The sequence below is a fragment of the Molothrus aeneus genome, chromosome 2 (genome assembly GCF_037042795.1).
Source record: "Molothrus aeneus isolate 106 chromosome 2, BPBGC_Maene_1.0, whole genome shotgun sequence".
In the NCBI taxonomy this organism is placed as follows: domain Eukaryota; kingdom Metazoa; phylum Chordata; class Aves; order Passeriformes; family Icteridae; genus Molothrus; species Molothrus aeneus.
This window is the reverse complement of record NC_089647.1, coordinates 16,888,701-16,907,160: the sequence shown is the minus strand read 5'-3', so window position 1 is coordinate 16,907,160 and position 18,460 is coordinate 16,888,701. Positions and strand designations below refer to the sequence as shown.

Here is an 18,460-nt window from a genome sequence, read left to right as displayed (position 1 = left end):
CATTTAAAACTTACTAGTACAGCTTTAAGGCCTTTAAAAGAGAAGGACACTGCTCTTCTCTTTTCAGACCTGAAGTGGAGTTACTTTAGCTATGCCTATTCTTGTTTTTTAAATAGAGTCCTAGAATGAGGTGGAAGAGAGCTTAAAGATCACCTAGCTCCCACTCCCTTACCATGGGCAGGGGCATTCCTGCCCATGGCAGAAACCAGACCAGATTGCTCAATGCCCCATCCAATCTGGCCTTGAACACTTCCAGGGGTGGGGTATTAATTTCTCTGGACAATCTGTTCCAGTGCCTCACCACCCTAACAGTAAATATAGAAAAGTCCCACTTAAAAAAAAAAAAATCTTTTCTTTGGTGTCATGAAGTAGAAACACATAGTAAAGAGTTTAAAATGTCTACAAACCTCCACGTTTTACAAGTTGAGTGAAAACAAAGTTAGCTATGTTGTTTCAGTTTTGTTATTGTTGTATTTTTTTTTTACCTTTCAGAGAATTGTGTTGCAGTAAAACATGACTTTCATGTATATCTGAACTCCTCAACTGTTTCTTTTTGTTAAAGCCTAAAAGATGTTTAATTAGCCTTCATTTGTTTAAGAAGAGAGCAGGTATCTGACCAAACCAAGAGAGGCAACACCACACATTGCAATTGTGTTTCCTAATTCTCTCTCTAGAAAACTCTGTACAGAATACTGCCACATCTTTGAATTCAAACACAGCAGGTAATTAAGAACACAAAAGAGGGCCAGCACTGGAACCAAAGGGCTGCAAATCATAAAGACCAATTTCAGAGCTGTTGGTGAACTCATTTCATGTACCCTACTACACTCTTACTGTCCTAGGCACTGGAACAGTGGACATCAGATGTCTCAGCTGTGCTGAGGAAAGAATGCCAATGCTTATCTTGTCATCACTTGCTTTATATCCCTGAGCTTCCCATGTCCAGAAGAGCTCTCCAATTGTAAGATTATGACTATAGCCATAAAAGTCAATATAAGGTACACCTTAAAATTTTCAATAAATGTACAAATCATTTATTTAAAATTCAAAACTCAGCAATACAAACAAAATACTTAAACAATAAATTCAAAATGTAAACACTTATAGAAAATATATGAACTGTACCAATTTAACCACCCACCATTCTTCACAGAAAACAGCAAGAAATAGAGAGACAAACCAGTACCCAATTGTTCTTTTCTTCTCAAATTCTAGTTTAGAGGTAGAATACCACTGTGAAGTCTCAAAAAAATTAATTCAGTAGAATTATGCTACAAATAAATTTGGCCCATATACTTATAAATGTAATGAAGCCAGAAAAAGATTCTTACTGAGAGCTCTTGCACAATAAAATTTGGCATGGCACTTTTCAAGAGATAAAGCACCTTTCCTGATAAATACTGGTTTATGTTCTTGCAAGAAAGGGATCCTGTGCTTTTTCCATTACTGACAAAGAAAACATTTAAAAATAGACAGACCAACTTTTTGGTAGGCATATAGAAAGCAAGTGTTTCTCAGTAACTTGTCCTAGAAAGCTAATCTGGGAAAAAAAGAAGTGTAACTATTAAAAGAAGACATTTTGAAAGACTTTATGAATACTTGATGCATACTCATTTGGGTGGCACGTCCTCAAGGGGGAAGGGGGGAAAGTTAATACAACAGGAGAGGAAAAACAAAAAGGAAGTGTCTTTTCCACTAGCAGGGAACTGACCGGTTTTTACGGTTTTTTGTCATTTAGTCAGTTTCCCCTAACTGCTACAATTTTATCCTCTCAGGAAAAAGTGTATCTATGTGAGACACACAAGAACATCAAGTGCAGTAAAAGTTACCCAGGTAATCTCAAAGGAACATATATTCCATTTTTGTTCATCAGATAACCTGCTACAAGTAGAAACAAAAATTGAAATTCTTCAGACAATATATACAAATTCATAAAAAAAACCAGGAACAGTTTTGCAAGCTCAAATACAAACATTATTCAGAAAAAACCCAACTTTTTAATATAGAGACTGGCTGCTAAGTGCATTATTTAAACTGATGCATGCAAATAGTGGAATCTATGGTTGTTTAAGAAACTTAACTATCAACAACTGTTAGGCTTCTGCAATTTAGTTTAGCAAGGATTTTCTCAAGTATTTGCTGAAGGACATTTGTGGTTTAGAAGCAGCAAAATAAAATTTGCAGTCTTAATGTCTTCTTGCTTTATGGTATATAGAACTACTTGTCCCAGCCTTCAGAAAAAGAGGAAAAAGAGTCCTTTCTACCACAGACTAGCTGAAAACAGGCTTTCATGTGCCAGCTACCTCATTTGGGGCAAAACTATTTGTGTGGTGCAGTTTAAATAGCCTAAGCTATATTTATCTGATTTTTCTGAAGCAAATTTAAGAAGCATTTCAACTGTACTCACAGCAGAGCTCGCAACATCACCTGGCAAATAACCAAGTGATCTCTCCCACTAACACTGGAGGATCAGCCCAGGACAAAACACAAGAGATAAGCTTTTCTTCTACAAAGCGCATTCTTCTGCTGATCATGAAGCCTTTCAAAAGGAAAGAATACAATATTAACACAGGAAAGTTTCAGATGTATTTTAGGCCTTCCAATTTCTTTATGAAATTTCCATCACCTCCAAAGAAAAACTGTGCATCCCTATCCAGCTAAAAGAATATTGCACACCTAGATTAAGGAAACTTACTTAAACAAAGATGAGTAAATGCTAAGCCATATATTAAACTATGATACTTCCACATCATGATTTTTTGAGAGTTCAAAACAGGGCTGAAAGAAGACAATTTTAAGTATACATTCAGTTTTACTCCTTATTTTTCCACTGTATCCCTCATTATGTCTTTCCCTGTATGTATTTTAATGGTCGGGATGAAAATATTTTCTGTATATACAAACTAATTACATTTAACCCTGTAAAAACTAATCCAAAAACTTCACCATTCTTTGATTTCTCTATATTTAGGCAACTCATCTTCTACACATGCAAGATACTTTTCAGAACATTAGAAAAACATTTTCTAGTATTTCACTGTTTCCCAAAAAAAAGTAAGATAAAGCTGAATATTTGTCGGTACATGCTTCGCTGTACCTGCATAAAACCATTTTTGTATACACAGGTTACACATTAATAAGGACAACAGTTGACCTCAGCATTAGTTAAAGCAAGTTGTCTTGTCTTTGTGCTTGCAAGTTCTAATAACAAAAGGAAATATCAAGAAACATCTAGGGCTTCCATAAAAAATTTACTTGCACCAAGTTTTCCCCCTCTGACAACTCCAAAAGTTTCACCTCTAACTGTGCAGCAAAAGGGACAATCCAAAACAGAAAAATACATGCGCTCCCTTAGTGTCTCCAGTAAGAGAAACATTGTTATCCAGGCAGTGGTCTAGTTTCTTCCAGGTCTTGCAATAAAGCACTCTGCCATGGAAGAGAATTTACACCTGGCCACTGCCTCCAGAGTGCAAGATCCAGAGCTGCTTCAAACACTGAAATAATTCCTCTCTCAATATGCAATTTGACATTTGGGGTTTTAGATAACATACTGGCATTCAAAGAGCTAAGTCCTATGAACTGCAGATCCCCAGGCATGGCAGATTTAAAGCCAAGTTCAGCACCTTCAGAGGACAAGGGTATGATCCTGTGGACTCCACAGTGCTTTGCCCAGGTAATCAGGCACTGTGATACACTAATGCACCTGTACCATTTTCAATACCCAAGCACAACTGTGCTCCAAGATCTAATTATGAATATGGTCATGCTACCAATGTGCTGTGACTACATTCAGCTAGAAAGACAGCACATTAAGAACCTACCACCTCTGCTGTTCTGGGTTTTCTTTAATGCTCCCACATATGCAAGGCACAGTCAAAGGTCAGCCTGACTGCAGAGACAGCTCTTTGGAGAAGTTGGTGCCCTAGAACTTTTGTGGGGTGGAAGAAAAAGAGATGATGGCTACTCTATACACAGAGGCAAGCTTTATTCTTCCAAGGTGAACTTCACCACTGGGAAGATGGCTGGTACAAGTCCAAAACACCATTTATGTTCTAAATAAAGGATATTTTGATGCCTCAAGCAGATACTAGCCTCATACCAAATTCCTGAGTAGTGGCAAATTTCAGCTTGGAACCAAAAGCAGACATGCAACCAAAGCTTTCACAAAAACTAAATTATTTTACATGGTAACGTGGCCATGAGAGTCCTTTTAAAAGAGTGTTAGTTGGTTTTAGTGATACCATAGCATCAGAAGTTAACCTGTGGATCCAGAGAATTACAATAAGCATGTGTCTTTGTAACTGAGAAGTAAACATTAGCAAGCTACTGCAACACTGGGCTTCCAGTACATGTTGCAAAATGCAACTGACCCCTGTAAATCACAACATCAACTTTTATTTCACTATTATCACAAATCACATGGCAAAACAGGTTTCCCTTGTCACTGTTGAAGTATACTAAGATACCTGACTGTTTTCCATTGAAAAACCCAACACAGCAATGGCTGGGTAAGATAAACACTAGGAAAGCAGCAGGGTTTGTAAGTGGAAAGCATAGCCTAGGTATCTCAGCATATTTACTAACAGGGAAGAAATACAACTTTTTATCCACATTTAATTAAAATGTCAACTAGTGGACATACTGGGGGAAAAAAACCAACCAAAAAACCCAACAGAGATATCAGGAAATAGTTAAGTCATGGCATTTGCTTTTAGTATTTATACATGTAGATAGAAGTAGTTGTGATCCATCAAACTCACTGATGTCCTGAAAGCCACTCAAATCCAAATCCCACATGGACATTAGCATCCTAGTGGAGCAAAACATACACCACCAAATCTGCTGCTGTAACCCAGAGAGCAGTCCTGGAAATGATGTTCCCAAATCATATGCCCTTCTGCAATTCTTCCTTAGTCCTGGCTGCTACTGGTTCCATTTTGAGTCTTACCTGAGAAGGCAGGGAAATTCAACCCGAGGGCAAACAAAGGTCAAAGCTTGTTTGAAGCTCCCTGAGGTCTCTCTCCTGTAAGTCCTTGTTTCAGTGTGTATGTAAATGATCTAATTCCTTGCCAGCAGCTTCAAGTTATTTACAAAAAAGTCACTGACTTGGACACTGTTTTTCTGGAATGCATCTTTGATACACTGACCAAGTTACTCTTGTTTCAGTCAAAAGAAGTCTGAAAAGCAACTTTTCATCTTTCTCAGGAGGCTGTATCCTGCCTATGACAGGATATACTACCTGTATTGACACAATTTCTTCCCATATTGTTTTCTTCTCTTTGCAAAATAAGAATTTAATCTTTCTTTGCAGGAAAAAACCAAATACTTACTAACACATTCACCAAAGTGAATTTACGGCAAACACTACCACCACCACCATCCACCCACCAATCTTCAGAATTAATTTAATGGAGGCCAGTTATTAGGATACCAGTTTTATGTTTGAAAATAAAGTGCATAATGATTGTCACTGAGAACTTTGCTGATTTCAGGTTAGCACAGTTAGTATCCATCCTCAGCAACATCAATAAAATAGTAATTACAACATAAATTCATAACATGAGTCAGAATCTGAAACAGCACACATGAAAAGTAAGTTTTGTATAAACAGGAAGAGGAAAGAGAAAGTGAAATGGAATCCTTAGTCTTTTGTGGAAACGATCCTATTATACAGCTATCCCAACATGCAGCATCTGAAACGAAGAATCACAGTCTGTTTGCTTCCCTTCTACTATTCCTGAATTCAGTTTGTAGCTTTCTGGTGGTATCTGGCAGATTTCACCTCGCACAGGGGAAGATGTGTCTTGAGGGAGCTCTACAGAGACAGTGTCAGAGGAAGAATCTTGGCTTTCTGCTGACACAGACACTTGTAGACAGCTGCCCTCCATTTCCTCATTGCAATCTGTGTCTTCATCAGCCTCTTCCAGCTGCTGAACAGATTTTAAATACTGTTCTATCAGTCTGTTGTCCTGCACATTACTAGAGCTCTCTTTACTTTGCCCACCCTCCCCAGGGCCATCCTCTCCATCTGAACAACATGCTGAAACACAATTGCCATATTGTTTGATGGTTTCCATTGAAAGGGAGCTCTCACTTCCTTCAGCTAAGCTCTTTGCAGAGCTGCACAGTTCACTGGCACGAGTCTGATCAGCTGCAGAAGAATGAAAGCCAGAATCTGGGAACTGCAACGAAGACTTTTCCTGAAGATGATCCTCACTAGCTGGAGCTAACAAAGCAGAACTAACAGCTGGTGGGGTTTCTTGCTCCACTGTGGATGACTGAAGAGGTGGTTTGGATAAACATAAAGTATTGGCTGAAGGGATCCCAGCACCACCTAAATTCTGCATCACTGAAAGCTGCCATTGTTGAAGGGATTTAACCTGTACAGAGAAAAATTTATTATGAAATGCAGATAAATGTATTTTGATTTCTAGTGGATTTCTTGCATTCAGCAACCAAGCTCTAGTATAAAATCCAAGACCAAGTGACAAACAAAAGGTTTCCTATATCATTAGGGAAATTTTGTTCTTCTCACATGAAATCATGGCTTTTAAACCTACATGTCAAACACTGACAGAACACACAAGCTCCCAATTCAAATACCCCAAAAAAAAGCAATCTGTTCTTAAAGCCAGAAAGGATTTATCCATTTTTAAGAAAACAACCTTATTGTTGGAAGAAGAACTTATTAAAAGGTGTATTAACAACTTTCCTGCCTCAAAAATGAGTTGCTCACAAGCAACGCAGCTTGATACCATTTCGTTTGCCATGGGCATTTACCAGTCACATACTTCTTCACAGTCCTGCTTATGTTTATTTAGCTTGTCTTGCATTTTGTCTTCCTTCTCACACCAGGCCACTATTTAGTCTTTAGTAGTAAAACCAGTGTTGTTGCACTAATGTTCTGAGGGTTATTTCCCCCCACCAAATCAGTATAGCAGACAACACAGCAGTAAGACTCTATTAAACCACTCAAATCATTGGAAAAACTGAACCATATTGACTGTCTCTTCAGGATCTACAGTAAGAAATAATGCTAATTCACATATAGGCAGATTCAAATTCGAATTCCAAATTCACATTTAAGCAGAAAAACAAGAGGACTAAAATTACTTACCTGGTTCCAAAGAAATTTGATAGCTTCCTCCTGTACAAGCCTTTGCATTTCATCTTCCTCTCTTTCTTTCCTCAGTCTGCAAGAACACACATCCAAAATTTATGCAGCTTAAATAAGCAACATTTGGGTAACAAGAGCAACAAGAATACGTAAAAATGCCTACTTATATAACAGCACTTTTGAAAGATACAACAGAGCCTAACATTAAGAAATTACTGCAGTCTGGCTTGCCATAAATACCCAGCTGCTGACTTCAAGTTTCTTTTTCAGTTACATTTAAATTCTGCTTCCTTTTACTGCAGCACATTTGTTGGCTCAGTAAGAATGTGTCTTTTTGTAAATTGAACCCAAGCTCTTATTTTTTCCTGCACAACTATCAGCCACCCACACACCAAATAGTACTTCTTCATTTCAAATTATGCTGTCCCACTGATATATGGATGGAGTATGATGTGTAAGCATTGGGAGTTTCTAAAGGTTCACTGAGCACTCAACTTGATTTACAGAGCTTTTGTCACTTGTGAGAGTGAAGAAAAAGAGCATATCAAACTGACTGATCCAGGCTGATCCAGAAAGATATTAAGTAAATCCAGAATTTTTGGCTTACAAATTGAGGAATTTCGACCATGATCTTCTCCAAACATGAATTCACAGGATCAAAAATTAAAACAGAACCAAACATAGAGTCACATTTTAAAATTCTATCGTACAAGGTAGAGGAAATTCTTCTTTTTACCAGCAACAGAATAATGACTCCCAGTATGGACACTTGATTTATAGACTCTAATTGTGAGGAGACAAATAAAAAAAAAAATCCCACACAGCAATTTCTATTTTGAAATATGCAAGTCCTGCTAAAATAGCAACAGAAAAATGTGTTCTAACCCAATCCACTTATAGAAGGCACTTTGAGAGTATGAATAGCTATGTGCAAAACTGTGCTTACCTTACAGGAAGTGATCCTGTAATGTAATCAGTTTTATGTTTCTGATGCTATGTTTTACTGTGAGTAGTTATATCATCTATATCTGTTCTGAAATACTCTGGAATGATGGTTATATTCAGACAGACTTGCAAATACACAGCATGACCTCAACTTACTTTTCTATTTCAGCTGTTAAATAAATGATGTGCTGCTGCATTCTGTGTAGGCGAATTTCATTCCGCACTTCTTTGGCTTGAGGATGGTGGTTCCTGGTGTAAAACCCTCTCCAGGAAGCCTGGAGCTTGGTAGCTGCTTCAGTCATCCTTTGCAGTTCAGCTGCACCTCGATCAGATGGTGCTGCACCTTGCCCAGCCAGTGAACCAGACCTTTCTTCTGTCATCTGGTCAGGACAAAGAATTTTTACTCCTGATTCAGCACCTAGCAAGGTGCTGGGGTGACTGTGCCGAACCTGGCCTTCAGAGGACCCCAAATAGTTGCCAGTCCTTGCAGCCAGGCCAGCTGTTACCAGATCAGGAGCAGGCACATGCAGGATTTCTTTGATATTCTCTTGTGTTTCCACACTTCCTGTTGCTCTATTGGGGTGCTCTCCTGTAACAGACGAAGCTTCTTGCTTTTTAGTTGTTTCCCTACGATTAATATCTCTCACACCTTCAATCACTGTATCATCATCATCTTCAAGGCCCAAATTGATTCCATGTAGCTTCAGGTCTGAAGCAGGAGACACTGGAGACAATCCTGAAGCAACTGGCATGAAAGTAGACTCTGAGGATAAAAGGCTGCTGTTAAGTTTGTCTTCATCTGTCTGTACATCTTCGAGGTGTAGCTCCTTGGGAAAGCTTCTTTCATGAAGAAAAGTGTTCTTTACTGCATAGGAATGATCATTGTTTGCACTTGGTCCAACCCAAGAATTTCTCTGGATAACAGGCTCTAAATAGGCAGAAAGACACATTATAGTGTTAGAGTATTTCAGTAATATTAATAGTTTGTTTAATTCATAGGGATTCCCAGTTTGGTTTTGACAGTTAGCACCTGGGTGGGCAAGATGATCTAACATGTTAGTAACAATGAGCATTATTTCTGTATCAGGACTATATTTACTACAGTAACACCCAAACTTGGCAAACACTGGGTACAAGAAATGGCAAACTGCACTTCCTTGGAGAATAAACTTGTATAAAATGCAAAAGTCAAAGTAGTAACTCTTATTTTGTTGGATTGGGTTTTTTGCCTAACCAGCCTACTAGCATTTCAAGACTCAAATAAGCATGGACTAGATGTTTTTTTAGAAACAATATACAACTTCAGTTGAGAAAATAGAAGATCAATAAAATAAAATAATAACAGGGCCTTGTTCTGAAATTCCTTCCATAAAGTTACTTATGCTCAAAAGAAAAGTATTTATTTCCACAGGAGTAGATAAGCTACTTACCCTTCTCAAGAACCATCTGTGATGGCTGGGCCAGGGCACTGTGTTCATGAGCAATTGGCACTGTTTTGCTGGGAGCAGAAAATGTACGTGGTTCCTCATTTTGGTTTTCATGCATCAACTGCCTCTGGTGGAGTCTAAGCACAGAGTGCCAAAAATAGATTTTGTGCTTTATTTAAACTTTCTTTTGTACAGAAAACATCTAAAAGAAACTATGAACTATTTCAAAAGAAACATTCATGATCAAAACATGCTAAAGGAGAGGCGTGTTATGCAGACTCCTACAAACACAAGACACTACCAGGACTACTCACAAAGTAGGAAATTGCAGTCTTTTCCTGCTCCCCTTCCTTCAGCCCCTCTTTCTTCATTACCTGCTAAATAAAACCCCAAAACAAAACCCACCAAACAAACAAAAAACCCCCAAAAAAGCCCAAAACCCAACCAAATAAAAACGAGAAAAAGCCCAACATGCAATTCTGACTATAAACTGAAAACCATGAGGTATTTCTACACACAAAGAAGGCCTGCAAATATTTTAAGTTTCGGAAGTGGAATACATTATGTGTGTAGGAATAGAGGAGTTTGAGGAATGGTGGGAGTATCTTTTACATTTCAAAGTGAATGAATCAAGGAACAGGTGCTCCTGTTACTAACAGCCGGAAATCGTAGTACTAATCAACAAATATTGCCACAAAAACAAACAAACAAAAAACCCCAAAACAAAACAACAACAAAAAAAAACCCCACAAAAAAAAAAAAAACCAAAACAAACCAAAAAAAAAAAAAAAAAAAAAACAAACCCCAAAAAAACAATAAAAAAAAAAACCCAAAAAATCATGCTTTACAAACTCAGAGAACACAGGTTGTTTCAGCCCAGCTAAATTAGAAGCTCAGGAGATAGAGGACAAAGTTAAACTGTCCTTGTCCTATAAATCATACATGCATGTGCATATATAATACAGGTGAAGATTAGGGGGAATTGCTTTTTCTACTAGGGCTTTTTTGGCTTGGTTTTTGAGGGTTTTTTTTCATTTTGGAAGAGTTATCTTTAGCAGAACAACTTCCTTTATTTTCCCCAGAAACACGTGAATGCTAGAGCACTTAGCTAGAGATTCCAAGGTCAAGATGCCTTGACTGCACCTTCTCCTCAAAAATAGCTAAAACATTTCCATCATCTCCTCCTGGAGATCAATCTACACTTGCAAAGTGGGAAGTAACTCCTTCCAGATGCTCCCAAGTTTCTGGCCCTTTTGATGAGACACCCTTCTGCTAACTACAACACTTTTGTTGCTCAGCTTTTTAACCACACTATGCCACTTAGGTAGCCTGCTCCTGGGAGTTGAATTTTCTGCTCTTTCTGCAAGAAAAAGTTTGTCAAGAGGTCCTGGGGAATAGAACAACCTGTATTGCTTTGTTTTCTGGCTTCTAACCAAAATGAGCTCACCTTTACATGTACAAGAAACTCACCATGATAACTCTACTCATCTATTTGCACAGACCTTAGCAACACAGCTACCAGAACCAGCAGGCTCTCCAGAGGCCTCTGCTGACAGACCTCAGATGCCAGATACAGATGGACAAATGCATCACTGGGAACAGTGCCCCCCAAAGGACAACTAACTTTAAAACCAAGAAAGAACATCTCAGCAATAAAAGAGTGGCTAAAACACCAGTGTACCACAACAGTCCTAATTTACAATTAGAACAGAAGCTAAGCTCCTTTTTGAAGTTTTCATCATTTTTTTGTGTGGCAATAAAAAAAAAATCCCAGTTCATATTTATTTTAATCACAGTTCTAACACGAATTACTTTCAGTGTCCTACAAAGCAGAGACTGAAAAATACAAAGGAATTTTCCCCTAGATGGCCCAGAAAGCATGAAAACACTCCTGCTGCTGCTGCCTTGCCTCTCATTCCCATCTAGGACACATCCTGTACTTTCATGGCACTTTGCATCTCCAGCCCTCACTGTTACTTTGAAATACTTAAAATGAAATCTTACTACATCTAACACATCAGATATATAATTATGTTCTCAATTACATTCTCTAAGAAAGAAACTAGTTTCTCACCTTTGCTTACTCAGTATTTTTTCCAGTTTGGCATCCTCTTCAGTCTGGAGTCCATATGCAGATGTGAGAGGACAAACAGTAGCCAAGTACTGAACTAGTTGAACATGCTGCCCAGGTCGAAATGACCTTCCTTTCCCTTGACTGTAGAGCCATTCTGCTTTCAAGCTGTTAGGAAGGGGGAAAATGGTTTAATAAATGGCACCTTTAATAAACAGCACAGAAACAGTAACTCTGTTTTCACTACAGCTCTTCTAGCGAGTGCTGAAGAGCTAATCTACAAATCTAAGCAAGACTTGGAACATGTGCAATGTCATTATCAGAACAATTAATAATGTACTAATTCACTTAAGCATCAATGAAACACAAAAAAAAACAAAAAACAAACCCACTTGTCCAAAACTCTGCAGTCTCTGCTTTGTGTGCAGTCTTTGAGCACTGAAAGCACATTTGTCTCAATGAACTTATCAGCAAAGCTTTCACAGAAACAGAGAAGTTCACAAAAACATGCAAAACAGACAGAGAGCACATATTGCTAAGAAGTATTCAACAAGTTTGTTTTTCAAATTAATTTCTGCCTGAGATTATTTAATACATCTACATGTAATAATATAGTTAATACAGATCATCCCATTAGTAATGAAAAAGAAGTCTAGAATTCCAACTGGCAACTTTCCTGGAAAGTAGAAATAGAATTGGTTCACCTCTGACCAAAAGAAGGGCACCTTTTTATTTTAATAACAGGTAAAAAGGACATTAGTGTCCTAGGCTATGTTAGTGTCCTGGACTGGAATGTGCTTATACTGGATAATATTTATGCTTGGACTGATGTCAAGAACTTTGTCATGCAGATATCACAGTGATATAATGAGCACAGTGATACAGTAACAAGGGATTTGAGCAAAATAATATTTAACTAATTGATAACAAAAAAAAGCCAAATCTAGAAATGAAAACACAAATCATGCTTATATAAGGGCAAGTTTAAGCTTCCCCCAAGACAACAGCTTTAACTCCTGCTGGTTGTCACATTCTGCAAAGTCAAAGAGGCTGTAAAGAAAGGATACCAGACCACTGATCAACTGCTGCCACAGTTTTGCTTTGTAGAAGTGCTTCTGTGATTTGAACAACTAAACAAAAGCTTAACTTCGTACTTGTAAGCTAACTAAATAATAATTGCAGTGTAACAGATGAAAACTTTAGCTATAGCAATTTTAGCTTAGCCAAACTTGATGTAATAATTTTAGAGATTTAATAATACTATTATGTCACCTTTCCTTCTGAGAAATCACATATCCATCAAGAACTTTAAGGTTCAGACACCAGCTGACAATATAAGGCCTGTAGTCAAAGCCAGGGACAGAAGGTGTGGCCATCACACAAGGATTGTTCATAATTGACAGCTGTTCCAAGTGGTGAAGAGAGGCCAGGAAAGAAACCTTGAGAAAACAAAATACATTTGTTAACTGAGAAAAACATTTCACACTTCTCCTAACTACAGCTGGACAGCTTGTATAAAACAACAGAATGACAAATCAAAAATCACATTAGATTTTTGAACACAAAGGGCTACAAAGGACCTTCTATCAGCTACTGCCATTTCCCAATGATTCTCCTGTATATGCTATTAGTCCTTGGAAAGTATTACCTTCTCTTAAAATTTGGGAATGGGGCTTTATGTATAGAAAGGTGTAGTATCTAACAACTTTACTACAACAGCTGTTGATTTTGAAAACAAACAAAGGGAAAAAAAAAAAAAAGGGGGCAAGCCAAAAAGCTGGAGAACCCTGCCCTGTTTTGAAGAGAAATTATTATCAAAAAATTTTCTTCCGACATGAAATCCCAACCAAGAGTTTTGGCTGCTACTTAAAATAAACCAAACAAACAAAACAATAAAGACAAAAGTCACAGGCAGATTATTTGTTTCTCTTACACAGTTTGAAAAATAGGTCAGTGGCAACAAGTGCAATTCAAACCCCTGTTCTAATCCCAGCAGCTGCAGAAGCTCTCTGCAGCATTTAGTCAGCTCAGCTTTCAACTTGCAGACAACTAGAAAAGGTAGGGCCTAAAAGTTACATCCTTGAATAACAAAAACATAACAGAAAAAAGGCAAATTTCATTCCAGACTAAATTTTAAAAGACACCACTAGCTTGTGCAGCTAATGCAAATATGGTTATTACATATAAACAATTAAACTATTACAAGTTGGGTTGTTTCAAAGAAGAGAGGCCATTTTCAGTTACAACCTCAAAAAATTGTTCAACTTCCTTCCTTCAGTCTACCTAAAGACAAGGTGATCTATCTTCTATATCTTACCTCATTTAAGTCTCTGATTTCATTTTCTGCCAAAGAGAAAACAGTCAAACTCTGAGGTAGGCAAGCAGGGGCAGTGCGAAGTGAAGTTATAATATTTCCATGTAGCAACAGAGTCTATAAAATAAAAACACATGATGAACACATGATGAAATGAATGCTTGATCAAAACCCACGGATTTCTTTTTCAGGCATCACCTGACAAAAACACATTGCAAAAGAAGGATAAGTAAGACTTTCTGGTCACAGTTACCAAAAAAAGTATTTGGAAACGTTTTTCTCTACAGTGTGCATGTTGGAAGAGTTAGAAGTATGTTTTGTTTTGATTCATTCATAGAAAAATCACAGCCTAGCTCCTCCAACTTCAAAACAAGGAAGAAAATATTCACAGGCTTCCCACTAGAAATTACAGTTAATGAATTAAAATGCTCTAAGAGCTAGTGTTCAAAGAGTGAATGTCTAAAGGCAGCAATTTTCAAAGCCAATTTCTTTGTGTTTAGAATGCATTAAAAACAGAGCTGGAACATCTACCTTCAGTGAGGTAAGCTTGGAGAGATCCCCTAATTGAGCTATGTTATTGTCTGACAGATCAAGATGCTGAAGAGACAGACAGGAATTGATTTGTTCGATGGCCTATAAAAATAAAGAAATCAGTTACTCACAGTAACCTTTTTTAGCTACTAAATAAAACCAGGTATCAATAATTATAAATTCTTTTGAAAGTTAAAAAACCCACTAGCTAAGTAACACAAAATAAAAACCATGTTTTAATACAGTTGTATTTTAAAGATAAGAATTTTGGAGACTACTTCCTTACTTTCATTTCATTTTGATATTAAACCTTTTATTTTTTCCTAGACAACTCAATTCCAAAAGCTGCCGTCTTCTATTTCATAAGCCAGTAGACACAAAATATTAACATTGTTCCAATCAAAGCAAATTCAGATTTCTTTGCAGCATTTTCCAAATTTCTATAACACAACATTCTGGTAAATGCAACAGACTAAATACCTCACCTTAATGTTATTTCCTGCCAAATTCAGCCATTCCAGGTGCACCAAATCCTTCAGCCCTTCCACGTACCCAATACTATTATGAGGCAAGTTGAGCACTCGGAGCTTGGTCAGTTTTGCCACACCCATCATTCGCACCAAGCGGTTGTTGGCTACAGAGAGCTACAGATGGACACACAAAAGAAACAATTTTAACTATGCAGACAGAGTAAGATCTTCTAGTAGTTAAAAATCTACTCCAACAGATACTTGTTCAATCTACGGATTTCATTTTCAAGTAAATGACACAGACAAAAAAAACCTGCAAGAGCCAGGAAATAAATTACTGTTCAAAGAACATGAGTCCTCACAGCTCACTCCACAAACTTAAGAGGAATTTCTCCTAGCAACAGCTAAATAAAGGAAAAAGAATGAGGAATTGTGTCATATGAAAATAAGGTTGTAATATCAGAATTGCCAATTCATTGTGCAAATTGTTGCCCCATTCCTGGTGTAAAATTGCACTTACTGTCAATATGGCAGAGCATAAAATGTATTTCACACAATTCTCAAACAGGTTCTGTGCTAATAGGACTGTAAACCACAAACTTTTTAAAGTGTGTGTCCTGACTAGACACACACTTCAGTAACATGATCACCAAGCTGGCAGTGTGGTGAAGGTTTGTTGTAGCAACAAACCCCACCTCTGCCAACTCAGCCTAAGCTGGTCTGTAAAAGTTATCAGGCAGCTTCGAGTCTATCCAGAAGGACTTTAAGTGATAATACAAAGTTATTTTTAAGGCTACAAAGCTCATGTACTCAAAAGCTAAGAAGTATCAAAATTTGAGTTATCAGTGACTTTTCTAAGTGTTCTTACCATGTCCCTCCCCCATTAGGATTTATTTAGCTCATTTTTAGTTACAGCCCCCTCCACTATCAACTGCAGACCTCCACTGAAAGCAAAGCTTTCTACTTTAGCCAGCCATCATTTATTTTCCTGTGAAGACAGTAACTGCTAGCTTACTTCAATAACATAATATTGCCTGAAGGCAGAAGATGCTAACATCATAGCACCATTATTTGATAACAATTTCAAATCAAGCAATACTGACCTGCATCAGATTCCTGCATTTTTCCAAGTGTTCCAATTTAATTATCTGATTTTTGTCCAGAATCAGAGTCTGAGTATCAGCATCACAGGGCAAGGTTGGACCCAGTTTTTGCAATCCTTGACCTGAGCAGTTGACTATCAAGCCTTAGAATAAAAAGGAGAAAAAAACAACAAAAAAAGCACCACAAAGTTTATATATGAGAACATGTACTGGAAAAGCAATGCAAAATAAAAAGATTTGTTTTATAATAGATGCAGATAATTTGGAAAAACAGATTAACTTTCTTTTCCATGTAAAACTGAAGCAAATTACTTCCGCTTGAACACTTTAAGAGTAACTGATGCAGTTACTGGAAGATATACATACCAGACACTGTCCCAGTTAGGAACTCTGGCAGAATTCTGGGAAAGTCACAACAGATCCTTTGAAGTGAAATGCAGCAAAATTCTGGTAGCTAAATTTAAAGGTGTGATCCTCAAAACCCCAAATTTCAGAAGAAACTAAATTTAAAAATTCTTCGGAGAATTTAAGTTTTGAGCAGCTTGACAACTAACTATGTGTAAGCATTCTATCTAAACTAAGAAGCCACTCGTGCAGCCATACTACAGTACTGGGGACATTGGGAGGAACAAACTGTAAATGGGCTAGCACACTATTTACTTAATGCAACACACAATTCAAATGTTCCATGCAAAAAGGGTCACTACATAAAGTTAAAAGGCAAACATTTGCCATCTACAGGGAGCTTGAATCACTGGGTACCCAAAGTGACACCCGATAATTGTAATAATTTTCATACATTGAGCCTCTGCTGTGCATTTGATGTACAAACATCACTGTAGTGCTTCTTGTTCTTAGTATCTGTTCAGTAAATAATGTTTCCTTTTTCAGCAACATATCCCAAATAGTGGTCTCACCCTAATATGATGCACATATTACTATGACAGTTTATAGGTTTTTAGGGTTTAGTTACACTATGGATGAAGACAAACATTTTTTGTGTACCATTTTTTCAGCTAGAGAACAGGCATTTCTAAAAAAGATGTCTGATGACATTTATTATATTCCCATCATTTTTTCAAATCTATGGTTGCCCCAAGAGCTTTGGAGAGCAGCAAGACAGAGCCAGCAACCATCACATTCCTGTCTTTGCACATTCAGGGAGACAGTACCTCTTGTTTCTCACTCAAGCAGTCACTTCTGCAACTGCTTGGTCACTTTAATTGACCAGACAAACTTTGCATCTGCTCATTTATCCAAGAGTTTGTTACAAAAATTCACAACTTGCCCCTCCAATCTAGGAGAGAGGCAAAGACCCACAGTACTGAATTGCAAGAGTAATCCTTTTATTCACGCACATGAGGTGTCCCATTCAAACTGGGGCTCAGAATGTGGCTTTACACATGGTTCTCATAGATTTCCAACATTCAAGTATAACGTGATCCAACTGCTACTTAACATACACAACTATTTGCAAAGAACCTGTATTTCTATGGCAACATCATCCACCTGCTTTGCTATTGAACTAGACATCCCTGCAATCAGACTTGCTAGAATCACTTCTCCATGATGCTGACAAAGGAAGGTTTTCACAGAGGTGTTAAACGACCTGGGGTGCTGGTGTTATCTCCCTGCTGGGGGTATCCTTTATGAGCACCTTCAAGATTCAGAGAAGCCTAGGTCCCTCTTTCAACATCATTTGTCCTCCTCTTTCCATCAAGCTTTACTTTGCTTGCTTAAGCATGGCAGTTCAGTATACAGCATGAATTATATATACACGTGGAACTCAACCAAATTAATATGATTCCATTCTATAAAGACTCATTGATATAATACCTGGGGAAGGAGATTTTCCTAATAGGCTTTCAGGACCCAGGAAAACATTTCAAAATTGCTTATTTCTCGTATGGCAGGAACCAATGAACTACACCCTCAGAAGTGGCGCTGTCCCCAAGACCTCTCAGCCCTCCCCTCTAGGGAAACGGGCCCTATATCGTTCAGAGCCTGGCCTATAAAGGTTCTAAGAGGCGGCGGGACCCTCCAGCACGATGGACAGTGCTCCGTCCTGCCCCGAGCCACAGGCGCTCCTCAGGGCGGGAAGCGGTGCCCGCGGCGCCCCCCTCGCTCCGCGCTGCCCCGGCCGCTTCCAGCCCGCGGGGCCCTCAGGGGCCGCCTGAGAGCGGGGGCACCGGAGCGGCCGAGCTGGCCCCTCGCCCCGAAAGGAGGGGGCGCCGCCGCCTCCACAGCGCCGAGCCCCCCACACCCCTCCGAGCATCCACAGCGCTTTTCGGGACCCGCAGCCCCCAACATCGCGGCCCCCGGCACCTGTCCGGGGCTGCCCTTACCCGCTCCGGCCGCCTCATCCCCCGCCCCGGCCGCAGCGCCGGCTGCCGCCATGCCCCGCGCTTGACAACACCGCCAGGCAACGGAGCGCCGATGGGCCGGGCCGCTCCGCTACGGGAGCACCGTGCCCTTTATGCTG

General features: G+C 38.7%; 1 protein-coding gene across 1 annotated transcript; it reads right to left on the bottom strand.

The window, feature by feature from the left end:
* Positions 1–1,008: 1,008 nt before the first annotated feature.
* CEP97 (centrosomal protein 97) lies at positions 1,009–18,400 on the bottom strand. Its single transcript, XM_066572014.1, has 11 exons — positions 18,324–18,400; positions 15,979–16,121; positions 14,891–15,049; positions 14,406–14,507; positions 13,878–13,991; positions 12,833–12,999; positions 11,564–11,728; positions 9,493–9,626; positions 8,219–8,990; positions 7,118–7,193; positions 1,009–6,380 (listed from the first exon to the last, which is right to left on the bottom strand). The coding sequence occupies exons 1-11, from the start codon at positions 18,373–18,375 to the stop codon at positions 5,667–5,669; spliced, it is 2,598 nt and encodes an 865-aa protein (XP_066428111.1). The 5' UTR covers positions 18,376–18,400; the 3' UTR covers positions 1,009–5,666.
* Between the last annotated feature and the right edge of the window lie 60 nt (positions 18,401–18,460).

Coding starts and splice junctions, on each gene's coding strand:
- CEP97 (XM_066572014.1), bottom strand. CDS start 18,375: ATGGCGGCAGCCGGCGCTGCGGCCGGGGCGGGGGATGAGGCGGCCGGA. Junction 15,050..15,978: donor AATGCAGGAATCTGATGCAG/GTCAGTATTGCT, acceptor GTCCATCTGTAG/CTCTCTGTAGCCAACAACCG. Junction 8,991..9,492: donor ACAGATGGTTCTTGAGAAGG/GTAAGTAGCTTA, acceptor CTGCCTATTTAG/AGCCTGTTATCCAGAGAAAT.